This window comes from Protopterus annectens, chromosome 14.part0 (genome assembly GCF_019279795.1).
Source record: "Protopterus annectens isolate FY-2018-M chromosome 14.part0, PAN1.0, whole genome shotgun sequence".
Lineage (NCBI taxonomy): Eukaryota > Metazoa > Chordata > Ceratodontiformes > Protopteridae > Protopterus > Protopterus annectens.
The window spans coordinates 766,101,262-766,115,083 of record NC_056748.1 but is presented as its reverse complement, the minus strand read 5'-3'; the positions used below and the strand labels follow the sequence as shown (position 1 = coordinate 766,115,083).

The 13,822-nt window shown below is 40.9% G+C and overlaps 1 protein-coding gene across 1 annotated transcript in view; it reads right to left on the bottom strand.

Moving 5' to 3' along the window:
• BTRC (beta-transducin repeat containing E3 ubiquitin protein ligase) overlaps window positions 1-13,822 on the bottom strand; it is a 2,835,508-nt gene that overhangs the window by 75,008 nt on the left and 2,746,678 nt on the right. The window contains exon 15 of the mRNA XM_044056496.1: window positions 5,404-5,602. Within this exon, the coding sequence (XP_043912431.1) occupies window positions 5,441-5,602 (162 nt within the window). The 3' untranslated portion in view covers window positions 5,404-5,440. The remainder of the gene's footprint in view (window positions 1-5,403; window positions 5,603-13,822) is intronic.

Here is a 13,822-nt window from a genome sequence, read left to right as displayed (position 1 = left end):
TTTCCTTACCATTGTGGAAACCTGGTGGTCAAAGTTCAGAATGCTATCAACCTGTGTTCCCAAGTCTTGCACCACTGGGTTGGAACTCAGGGGGGTGCAGTCAATATTGTAATTTGTAAGGAATTTCATTTTGATAAAAAAATAAAAGGGAATACTAATGCATTTTTTCCATTTAGTTTTAGACCATGGCTTTGGCATCAATTATTTGTTTGTGTTAGCCCTTCTTGTAATATGTTGACATTGTTGGGGGACTCTATGAATGATCCCAGTTTGCAATCATCAGTGAACTTAGTGAGCCAAAGGCCATCTACTTTGGCCTGGATTTCTGAGAAACAGATGCCAAACAGTGAGGCGCCCAGCACAGATCCCTGTGGTACATCCTGGTGATGGGTCTACTGGTGCTGGTGGAGTCACCAATTTTGACAGTGTGTTCTGTCAGTTAGCCAACTGGCTACCCATCTAATAATGTAAGGGTTAACCCTTACATGGGAGAGTTCCTCAATGACACCAGAGTGGGGAATTGTGTCGAAAGTCTTGGCAAGGTTGAGATAGGCAGTGTGCACTGTCTTACAAGGCTTTGGTGATGTTCTTAAAGAAGTCCACCAGGTTTTATAAGCCTCTACATAGATTGCAAGAGCAACACAGATGGAACTCATAGAACCCTAGAGTACCATACATAAAACAAACTACCAACTTACAGCCTGCTACCAGACACCCCTCCATGCCCCCACAAGATTATGCTAAACTGCTAAAAGTATTCAAGTACTGCCTATTAATAAGAACTTCATTATTCTGGGAGACTTTAACTACTCTACAATTAACTACAGCATCCACACATCCAGTGTAGGGTATATGCCCAGAAGTTCTTGGACTTAAACCAAACAGAGGACATAATATTATAGATCTGTTCCTCATGAATATAGCCTGTACATATTTTACTCCCCTGGTCTCTCCTTTACCTACTTAAGTCAGAACACAAACTTGTGGCACTTGCCTTCAGTATCTCCAAAGCCCCTGAAACCAATATCACTGAATTTACGGCCTTCAAATGTATAAATCTCATACAATTATGACAAAGTCTCAAACGTCACATTTGAAAGCACCAGCTTGGGCACTGACACAGCAGTTTGCAATACAAAGGAGTTCTATGCTCATGTAGATAAATGCATATAATTAGCAATCTCATCCAGAGCAAAATACAACAGGACATTTAAAACAAACATCCTTGGTGGTCCACCAACAAAACTTAATAACAAAAGTTAAAAAAACACTTAAATTATACGGTAAATTCAAAAGTCTTCATAATATGGAGAGAACAAACAAATATTACCAGGGAATTGAAAAGTACTATTAGGACGAGTAAAGCAGCCTATGAACTTGGGACAGATTCTGAAACTAAGGATAAATACAAATTCACCCACTCTGACCCAAAAGACATCACCAATATACTAGCAAACAAGTTAAGTGCAAACTTCACCACTGAAATATCTATCCGAACTCCACATATCAGAGAATCCTTTACATCCCTTATTATTACCAAATAAAACATTCTGAAGGTGCCAAAAAGGCCAGAAATACCTCTTCCATGGGACCTGACAACATACACGGACGCAACAAATCTCTCCTCAAATTGTTTAACCTAAGCTTAGCCACAGGATATATTCCTGAATTACTGTGCACCACAGTGGTGATGTCCTCCCAGAAGGGTGGCCCCACCACTAACCCTAGCAATTACAGACCTATCAGCCTTACAAGCCCAATATGCAAAGCTATGGAATGTATAACAGATCTCATCAATTATATCAAAAATCTAATTAGGCTTGATCCTCAATAGTTTGGTTTGTTAAAGGGAGATCCATCCATCTACAACCCCTTTTACCCATTTCTGCTTACGAGGTAGGGGTGTCACTTCAAAAGAGAAAATCATCTAGAGCCAAGTTTCATACTTGCCTACTAAATCTACTTAACTTCTATGAGAAGGTCAAACAGGCTGTTGACAGTGCTCTTGCTGTTCAGACACTGAAACCCGACCTAGCAAAAGCACATGACACCATAACTCATGTGAGCACTGTAAGTAAGCTAAATGTTTTATAGATCCTCACACTTTAAGATGGATAACAAACTGGCTAAAAGTCAGAGCCAACATAGTGTGTGTTAGGTGTCTCATCTCAAGGTGTGAAAGCAACCAGTGGAATACCCCACAGCTTTGTACTGGGACCCCTCCTTTTTGTCATTTACTTCTCTTCTCTTGAAACTGAGAAGCAGGAACTCTGGTTAACTAAGTTTGCAGATGAATGCAAACTGAGTGTAAACTATCAAAAAACCCTCTGACACCTACGCCCTTCAATAAGAACTAGTTAATACCTTACATACTGTAAATGGATTCAACTTAAATGTAAAAATATGGAGTATTGTTTAATTTGGTACACAAAACATATTCCCAACATACAACAGAGACAATACTTCACTACTAAATGAAAATGTAGACAGGGACCTTCATCATGTGGCAACAGTAGTCACAAAGTCCTTCTATTTAGCACAACTAATAGCGAAAGGTATATAATCCGTTCAAAAGATATCAGCATTCTCTTGTATTCAGAATTGATTTAAACAGTTATATAATACAACAAACCCTTTGGGATGTAACATGTGTGACATACAATACAGCCAGAGAAGCCCCAAAGCTTCTTAACTAAGAACATTTCAGGATTAATGACCCTGAGCTAAAAAGAGATGCCAGAAGCTCTACTCCTTTACTCAGTATCTTCTTGCAGCTTTCTAACTAGGTTATATTAAGCCTGAACAAATAAAATATCACCCTACAATGGGGCCTTCAGAATGGCTTGCCTGAGGTCATTTTTACAGGAGAAAGAAAATGCCACACCATCAACTGCTGGAGCCCACAGCATCATCTCAGCTGAAAGTGTTGTAACTTAAAAGACAGTCAACTATTGCAACCTCTATAAGGGTCTTTGACAGGTCCTTCATGATACCCAGAACTCAAGGATTTGTGAGCTTGTAGCAAAAACAGAAATTTTTGAATATAAGATGGATGACTGCAGCTATAAGGTAATTTATATCATACACACACCCAACATAAGATAGAAGGGGAGGATTATCTGTCAGAATGCAGACTCATCAGAATGTTTTACATGGAAAAGTAGAAAAAACTTATTTACCACAAACAACTGAGCTTGAGAAGTAGTAAACTGCCTGAAATTACACAGTTTGATATACTAGTGGATGAATACCTTTCTGTGACAAAAGCAGATGAAGGTAGAGGTTCACATGTAATCTGCCAGCTCAGCATAGCCTTTGTGACCATAAGATTATTTAAAGCTAGGAAGGAGATAACATTTTTTGGGAGACTTGTCATGGACAAACCACGAAGAAATATGGCAAGGTGCACTGAAGGACCCCTAGCAGCCACCTTGCACATCAATCTTGGTCTTCTTTTGCTGAATGGAGTCAAACAGAAGTTTATTGCTAGTAAAATTTTACTCTATTTAACTGTATTGATTGATATCTTTCCTGCAACTTTGATAAAATCCTTGGTTTGGGCCACATTGTCTGTAATCATCACATTTGAGAGTCAAGCCTGCAAATACCTGTAAAAACTTTTTGCAAACTGCAATACAAAAGATTGAAAACTAGCATTTTTGTCAATTTGATTTTTTTGCTGGTTGGGAAAAGTGACAAATATTCTCTCAAAATACTTCTGACAGCACTGTTGCACAAATATTTCAAATTATCAAAGAAAAGCAGGGGAACTGACTTCTGACATTACTAGTTTTTACTAAAATTTGCTCTGCAAAGTAGACAATCATGACAGTGTAATGCACTCCATTACCTGCTCTCCTAAGCAGGACTAGAAACTGAACAGGTTAGGCAAACAGTTGAGGGATCTAAGCCCTAAAATGGTGCAGAAGAGCTATCTCTAATCAACCTGCACAAATCCTTAGGCTGGTTATCACAGTCAAGTAAAAATGTATTGCAGTGTCAAGGACCTACAATACTGAACAGATCATGAAAGAGATGGCCTTTGGATGCTTGATGAAGACGACACTCTTCACCTGGGAACTTGTTGAGGGCATCAGCTTTCTTTGGTGCAAAGGAGCAGAATGTCACTACTTTAAAGATGAACAGATGGCAAAATTCATACCAGACACCATGGAAAAGATAGCACAGGCCTCACACTCTTATGACAAATAATGATTAAGGTATTTCTACAGGGAAGACAAAGGAACCACATACTGAATATCATAAACCTAACAGCTGCCCCAAAGGTGGGGTCATTTGGGAGGGCTAAAGGTAGGTCACACGATTTTTGCTTGCCTCAGAGTAAAATAAACTTCTCTGTTCTCTGAGTCCCCTTTTCAGGCCATACGGGATCATTTCCTAACCCTAGAGTAAAAGGAAGGGGTGGCATGCCCTCACTCAGTATGTAAAGCAAATCAGTATACAAAAAAGGAATTCCAGGGGTTGGGCAATGGGGCCTTGGTACCAGGGGAAATGTGTATGTGAGATGATGCCCAGTCATGACAATTTGTACAGGAACTACTTTTGGCATCATTCCAGTTTTCCTAATATTATAATCCTATTTCCATAGGGACAGCTCCCACTAAATAGCAAAAACGTAACGTATGTCTAACACCTATGCCAAAACTTTGGGCTTATAAGCAGCTGGTCCAGTTGGAGACTCTCCTACTCTAGTCAAATAAGCAAGCATGACCAAACAGCAGCATGGGAAGTTGACTCCCCAGTTCCTGAGTGCTCCTATACAGAACCACTTCACATAACCAAACTAGGCAAAAATATGCAACAGACATTCAAACCCTGCTGAAGTGCAGTGCAGAGTACCTTCTGTCAGTCCCCGTGCAGGATATCCTACACAGCCACTACCTGAGAACTGCTAAGATAGGCCTTAAGCTCATCCCTTAGTTTCCTACAAGTACCCAGGCTGAAGTGATAGTAATTACAACAATGCTGCATGTCTTCTGCTCTCAGGCACTTAAAAGACACTCTCACTGTGGATCCCCGCTCATGATCTTTGCAGGAAAACTCTAAAGCTTTCAGTATTTTAACTGATAAATGCGGGGAATTTTCCATGAATTACAATCAATATCTCAGCTGTACAAACTGCAGATAAGATCAAGTGGCAGAGAAGTCAAGTGTGTCCTTTTAGCCTGCCAGATGTAACATCAGAAAGTGCACTTACAGGAGGCCAGATTACCCCCACATGCAGAAATGACAGAACATTTGTGAGTATGCCAAGCAAACACCACCAAAGGAAGAAATCTTAACACTTATCCACTATACAAGGCCTCTGAAGTACATTTTTGCTGCATAGGGTCTCTCGAAGTAAAATTTCTAAGTAGCATTTTGACATTTTTGCATACTTACCTGTGCAAATATGAGGTAGAATACTAGCATGATAATTCTATCTGGAGACATAGGTGTACGTTCGAGATGGTGAGCGATTACATTCTGCCTGAGTGGTTGGATCATTCAAGAAGTCCCATATCAGTATTGTGTCATCATGGGAACTGCTCACTATCTGAAATTCATCAAACTGGAGCCTGAAGACTCTCCCAGAATGCTCCTAAAGTTGAGAAGAAAAACATATGTATGTTTTTCCTTTGAGAAGTGCTTTAACATTCACTCAATCTAGACAAAAAAATTGCAGAAATGGATAAACTTTTATAATATTGCATGCAATTGTTTGCCAAACAGCAACCAACAGCTTACATGATATAAAGCCTGCGAATACCTTTAAACATTGCTACCTCCACCTGAAATATACATACACAAGTGAAAAATTCCTTCCTAAACATTTGTAAAAGAACACCAAAACAGAAGAAAACAATACTGATCAGTTTTCTCCTGGCATGCCAGTGGTTACATTTTATTTCTTATTTCATCTCCAAATGTCAGGATCATTCTGACTAATATCACTCCATGCATAACTTAAATTGTAAAAATTGTAAAAAGTTACAAATAAATGAAATGAGTAATAACAAAATATCAGTCTATGTTGTCAGTGAGCGGCATCCATTTATATTCTTACCCCTGAAAGATGTATGAAAGGACTAATGATAATTTAACTAAGTAGGCCCGCTGGACACAGGCCATTGTTGGGGCCAGACAGCAATGTCTGGTTCAGTGGTATGCTTAAGGTCACTAAGTAGCAAATGAAGGCTGAGGGAATCAACCCCTGTACATTAGGAACTATAGCTCACAGCCTCAACCCTCAGCGTCAACTACCAGAGAACTGGCGTACTCGCAAGTAAGAAATGGAAATACGCCCTTGTTATGTTAAAGCCGATCACTGTTTAATTTAATAAATTATTTCGAACCATGACAGATGCAACTCATTCATCAATTCCTTCAAAAATAACACACAGTTTTCAACATTAAAAGATTTCATTCAGCGACTCTAGCTCACAAACACTATAAACTGTAATGGAAGGAACTAAGTGACAATTTAAATAACTAACTACAGCTATGTAGTATGAACACCTATTTAGTCTGTAGTGACTGAGTAACCAGCCAGAATGTTAAACTGCCTATTTCACAATAAAAAATAAACTAGTAAGGATGTAGTACAAACAGTCAGGTAATCTGCACTGCATGTCAAACACAAAGAAGGAAATGTGGAGAGTATAAGAACCTGAGTAAGCAGTAAGTACAGACATGGTCCTGACTACAGCCTCAGTGACCCATGCACAAGTATCAGAGCTTGGTGAGCAGAGGAAAGAAAAGGCTGGGCATGGACTGGGAAGCAATTCATGACAGACAGACTTGCATAAAGAGCACACAGACAGTAGAAGAAGGGGTACAATGCTAGTGACAAGTCTTCTGGAGGAGGTCGAGCTGTCCACACTAACTTTCCAGGTTTTATTTTTGAGCCAAAAGCCAATGAGTTACACTCGAATTGACAATTACCTGGGAGAGTTTATCAATTATACCCAAGTCTGGGATGATGTTACATGCCTTTGAGATGTTTAGATATGTGGTGTATACTGTTTTGCCCTTGTTCACTGCTTCAGTAAGCTTCTTGAAGACAACTACTAGGTTAAGTAGGCAGAACCTGACCATGATGTATCCTAACTAGGTTGGGAATTGAGTCTACAGCTTACTGCCTATTAATTTAATAAAGATGGTTTCTAACACCATACAGATGAGACTGGTCAGGCTTATGGACCTATAATTAGCAGTGTCCACTGAAGCCCCACCTTTGTGCAAGGCAATGACTGTTTCTGCCCTCCATTAATCTGGCATGACATTTGTTTACAGGTTAAACAAAAAAGAAAGTCCAGCAAAGGTACAAAATAAAACTCCAAACTCAAAACCAGTACCCTTGACAGGAAAACACAGCAGAAGATAGTTTGTTGATGCAAAAACAATCTTTAATCCACACAAGCATCTTCCAATAGTAAAATCAAAGCACATAAATGCCTTTCACCAAGTCAGCGTTTTCGTCTAGTTAAAACAGTCGGTTTTAAAATGTTACTGGTTTTCTGTTTACAGGTTGATACTGGACAGATTTCGTTGCCATCTGTAACTGCTCTCTTGGCCTCTCTGTTAGCCAACCAGTACTCCTCCTTAGCCTCTTCCATCATTTCTATCTCCTACTTCTTCATACACTCCTTTATTTTTGCTACTTTCCTGGACTTCTGCATTCCACCACCAGTTTTCCTTACTTATTTCCCTATGTGGCTTGACTGCAGATTTGTTCTATCATTCACACATGTTGTTTTGAGACTCTGACCTTTTTCTTGTGCTTCAACTCTTTCATCTTTAGTTGAACATGGTGCTGAAATGGTTAAACTCAATGCCCGAAAGATTCAACGTACCTCTGTAAATTTCTTGCTGAATTTGCTCACCCCTAAAGGGCTATCCAGCTTTCTTTTATTGGATGCACCTACATTTGGAGTGGGTGGGTTTCTTAAATGAGTAACACGCTCCTTTACAGTCTCCACTTGTTCCAAAGAGAATCGCCTATTCGAAAAATTAAGCGTTGTTTGTTGTGTCTTCCTATTTTTCGCACTACAAGCGTTATCTCCATTAACAGTTGGCTGCTTCCCATCCAGCGGGGCAGGAGGAACTCCTACCAGCGTAGAAGGCGTCGGGCGGGCCAAACCATCTGATGCTGGAGTCGAGGGGTTAGGTTCATTATGGTCTTTACGTGTCTGGTTCAACGAGACAGTATTATCATTTATTTCGTCAAGAGTGTCTAATGAGGAGTTAGTTTGTTGTTTATTCATAGCGCCATTCCTTCGTTGAAAATGATTTTCTCTTGGCCAAGAGAAAATATTGCCTTTAGAAAAATCATTAATGTCCCTAACGAGCTTACGTTTTTTGGTAGCTTCCATCTTCACATCAAAGGCTTGCATTCTCTCTACCATACGTTGGTAACTATCCGATAGATTTAAAAAAGCAGGCAAAGTCACTAAATCATTTTCAAGCACTGTAATTTCTTTTTTAAGGTCTTCTTCAATAGTAAGGAAATACTGGTTACTGTTAATGGAGATAACGCTTGTAGTGTGAAAAATAGGAAGACACAACAAACAACGCTTAATTTTTCGAATAGGCGATTCTCTTTGGAACAAGCGGAGACTGTAAAGGAGTGTGTTACTCATTTAAGAAACCCACCCACTCCAAATGTAGGTGCATACAATAAAAGAAAGCTGGATAGCCCTTTAGGGGTGAGCAAATTCAGCAAGAAATAAACTCAATGCCCCACATAACGTCCAGGGATTGATCCTGACCACTGAATACTGTCCGAGTGGAGTTTACATATTCACCCCATGTCTGTTCTGGGTTCCTCCCACCTCCAAAAAACATATGAGGCATTTCTGCCTCAAGAACATAAGGTAATAGGTACAATTATAGCCCTTACAGTTGGACTTCAATCACTGCAGCCATACCATTACCTATTAATTGGTTCTTCACACTACATTAAACCCCACTGCAGACTACTTACCACCTCACCATCCCACATCATCCATACTCACCAAGTTAGTTCAATATCCTACATTCTAATTTACAGTGTTACTCCAACACATTATATTATGCACCTTGCTCTTTACAACTTATCTTTACACATCCTATCAAAATCAACATGTAACCACCATGTAGCCACCATCTACTATCTCACCAACTAATTCATATCCCTTCTCCATACCTCTATAGACAACTAATTATTTCACCACACCTTTATAACAACGCTAATACCAAACTCTTCTCATTCAAATATGTACATATATAACTCCAAACTTAGTGTGCAACTATACTAAACTAGTTATCAAACTCACCCACCTATTTTTAATCAATAATGCCCATATTAAACAAAGTGGGGACATGCATCCCAATCCAGGGCTTTAAACTGCACAGCAAATGACTGACTCTTCTGACATCCCATTCATTCGAAACATTGCTCATCTCCCACACAACAACACAGATCTCCTTATCTTAAACATGAACCTAAGAAGCATACTCAACAAAGCCTCCTTACCCAATATTCACCAGATACAGCTATTTTAACAGAAACCTGGCTAAAAACCACACATACAGGATACCAAGATGCTAACTCCTGGGTACATCATCCACCAGCTTGACAGGACTCGTAAGTAGGGTGGTGGCATAACCATAACTTAGAAAGATAATCTCAAATTAGAACAACTAACCATCCAGACCAAAAGAATTCAGAAATTTTAACATTGTGCCTCCAAATCAATTCTAATATAACAAAACATTATCATAGCTATTTACATTCCACCTGGCAACAACCCATCCTCTACTGAAGACCTCCTTTGCTGGTGTTCTTCAACATACAATCATGAAACCATAATTACAGTGGACTTTAACCTAGAGTGATCAACATGCACCCCCAATAATCCATCCAATTTTATTAACCTCCACAGATTCTGTCAAATGATAAAATCCTCTACCAGGGTTGACAAGCACAGTAAAAAAATAATCAATACCGGAATGGGCTCTCACAAATAAACCTTCAGTCTGCTATCAGTCCGGTTGTCTCCCTGACAACCTAAGTGATCACCTACCCACCTATCTGATTAGGCAATGTATCTGCCCTCCTAAAACTTTTAGTTATGTACTCACCATAACTTCAGATGTTTGGGATCCATCTCGCCTACATTCTGACTGATGGGCTCGGAGCCGATCCCTCGGCTCCGACCCGGCACGCTTATGCTATAGAGCGAGGCCTCTAATTGGCTGAGCTATCTTTATCCCAGGATGCACCACCACTAATCCCCCAGATCTTGTTTGTCCGCATTCATGCACACATGCACAGCTTGTTTATATAACATTGTTAGATGTTTCTAGATGAAACAACAGGATTCGGACCTTCTGATATCCTCTGATCTCTAAGGAAGGGGGAAGGAGGGTGGGTTATTAGGAATGGAGATGGATCCCAAACATCTGAAGTTATGGTGAGTACATAACTAAAAGATGTTATGTGATCCTATCTCGCCTACATTCTGACTGATGGGACAGCGTCCCTAGCACCTAAATCCCAGGTGTCTCATTGGAAAACACTCCTGAGCACTGTGGAACCAAATGAAGCTCGTCCTCTAGATGCCACATCTAATTTGTAGTGAGAAATGAAGGTGTGTGGGGAAGACCATGTAGCCGCAGCACAAATGTCACCAATAGCAAGCTTAGAATGAAATGCTACCGAAGTAGCCATAGCCCTTGTAGAATGAGCCTTGACAGAGGTGGAAAGCTCTTTGTTAGAATAAATATAAGATTGAGTAATACAGTCCCTGATCCATTTGGCAATAGTGACCTTTGTGAAGTGTCTAATTTGTTTTCTGCAAAGGACACAAACAACTGACCTGTCTTTCTTGATTGTTTGGTCCTGTCCAAATAGAAACGTAACTGCCTGTGGACATCTAGTGTGTGGAAAATAAACTCCGCTTTATTGGAGTATTTTGGGAAAAAAACTGGGAGCTCTAACGACTGTTGCAAGCATAAAGTAGAACAGACTTTAGGAACAAAAGAAGGATTTGGTCTGAGGGATACCCTGTCTGTATGAAAACCAAGCACGGGGTTTCACTGACAAAGCTTGAAGTTCTGAAACCCTCCTGGCTGAAGTAATCGCCACAAGAAAGGCGGTCTTCCATGATAGAAACTTTAGATCACAGGTAGCTGCCGGTTCAAAGGGGAAAGAAGTCAGGGCACGTAATACTATATCGAGATCCCATGGAGGTGCAGGATGAGAAATCGGGGGTCTTAATAAAGCAGCACCTTTCAAGAAGGTCTTACACAACCTGTTGCTCATTAAAGGTGGGTCTATGGATTCATGAAAATTAGAAATCGCTGCCAACTGTACTTTGATGGTAGAAACAGAAGAGCCTTGATTGAAAAGAGAGGTCAGGAATTTGAGCACTTCTGCCACGGGAGTAGAAATGGGGTCCAGGCCCCGGAGTTGAGCCCAGATAGCAAACCTTTTCCATTTGCTAGAATACAGTTTCTTCGTGAGCGACTTGTGGGCTGAAGACAATATGTGCACCACATCTGGATCCAGTGCATGTCTCCTGACTATAGTCGGAAGAGGAGGAGCCAGGCCATCAATTTTAATGTGTGTAGGAACTGGTGTAGTAGTCCCGACTGATGAATCAGTAGGTCTGGGACCTGGTCCAGGAACCATGGACCTTCCAGAGCATGTTTCCGGTAGGGAAACCACACTTGACGAGGCCAGTACGGAGCAATTAAGATCATCTTGCTGCCTAAGAGAGATGCCTTTGAATCACTCTGGGGAGGAGAGGAACTGGAGGGAAGGCATAAAGCAGTCCTGTGGGGCCAAGGATGGACTAATGCGTCCATAGGGCTCTTCCTCGAGCCGGGTTAGGGAGAAAAATTCTTTGCACTTCGTGATTCAGAGGAGTCAAGAGGTCGCAACACGGAACTCCCCATTCGCTGAAAATCTGCCTTGTAATTGTCGTATTCAGAGACCATTCGTGAGGAGAGAGGATGGTTCTGCTCAACCTGTCGGCTATGACATTGGATTTGCCCGGTATGTGAGTAGCCACTAGGAAGTGTTTGGTCGAGACTGCCCATTCCCAAACTCTCATCGCTTCTCTGCAAAGAGGGTAGGATCTGGTCCCTCCCTGTTTGTTCAGGTACCAGACAACTGACATGTTGTCTGAGTGAACAGCAATTACGCCCTGAGGGAGGTAATCGTGAAGGGCTCAAGGACAGGAGTACTGCCCTCATTTCTAGGATGTTGATGTGGAGAGGGTCTCTTCCGGGTGCCATTTGCCTTGGACTGTCCTGCCCAGGGAATGCCCCCACCCCGCCTGGGAGGCCCGTGGTCAAAGTGGCCGGATGAGGAAGAACAAAGGGTCGCCCCTGGTCCAAATTGGAGGACACTAGCCACCAGCTAAGGTCCCGGTTGCAAGATTCTGTGATCCATATTAGATGATTGAGGGGGAGTTCCTGAAAGGACCACTGAGTTGAAAGAAGCCACTGGAGGATTCTCATGTGTAACCTTGCCAAAGGAACTAGCAGAACTGTGGCAGACATTGATCCCAATAGCTGTAGGACCATTCTAGTTTTCTGTTTACAGGTTGATACTGGACAGATTTTGTAGTGGGTCAGAAAAGTCATATTTCTGCAGCCTTGTATGTTATCGACCCCACAGACATAGTATTCTTGACTTTAGACACCACCTTGATAACTTGCTCTTGGGAGATTTGAAAGGAAGGGGTACAGATATGGGTATGTGAGCTGAGAATACTCGAGGGCAGAGAGGACTGACATTTGAGCTAAATTTGTTCACTATTAGATTGGCTATGTCTTCCAGGTCCAAGAATGTGATATCATTTACTATTAGCTCTACACAGTACCATTCCTTGTTGAGATTTCCAACATAATTAAAGAAGGCTTTGCGGTTATCTGCCACCTGGGTGGTTACTTACCTCATATCAGACATTGGTTTGTTTGGTCAGGGTCTGTAGCTCCTTGTTTACTTTAGCAAAAGAGTGCTTGGCATCTTGAGAATTAAAGAGTAAATTATGCATGCAATATATTTTTTCGTTTATTATAGACCCTGTTTATATTTTGGTTCCACCACAGGAGTTTATTTTTGAATTTAGTATATTTATTTCTGACAGGGGCAGCTGTGTCTATGCATCTGTTTACCTGTGCATAGAAGTTAGCAGTAAATGATTTTGCATAAGCAGTGGGGTCATCAACATTGAAGAGTCTTCTGAATTTATCCAACTCATCACTCAGTTTTAGTAGATTAGCCTTTGCATAATCTCTGAATACAGAGGAATTCAAAGATTCTTCAGGCTTCAGTCATATAGTGATATGTGACTGACTTGTGGTCTGATTTGACCAGAGAGGAAATTACAATTGGTGGGGAGCAAAGCTGCCCCATACTGGTAAGGACAGAGTCCAAGATTTGATCATCTCTGGTTGGGGTGCACACTAACTTCAATAAAGAGTTTGTACTGAGAAAGTCCAGAAATCTCTGGGCATCCACGTTTGAGGATATACAGGTCTTCCAGTTTATGGAGGGGTAGATGACGTCTTCTAGGAGATTGGTGTTTGGCTTAATACACAGGAACTCCATACTAGTTAAGCAGGAGGTATGGGCTGATGGGGACATAGAGGGGATCCTATAGTTAGCTATGATATGAAAAAGGGTGTTATTAACAGTATGCTGAATATGGAGGAGTTCCAGATCATTACCTTGTCTAACAAGTCTGGAGATGAAGTATTTTATAGCAATGTGGAGACAATGCTCCCTTTAGTACCTTCATCTGATGCAACAGACCTGAAATTGCAA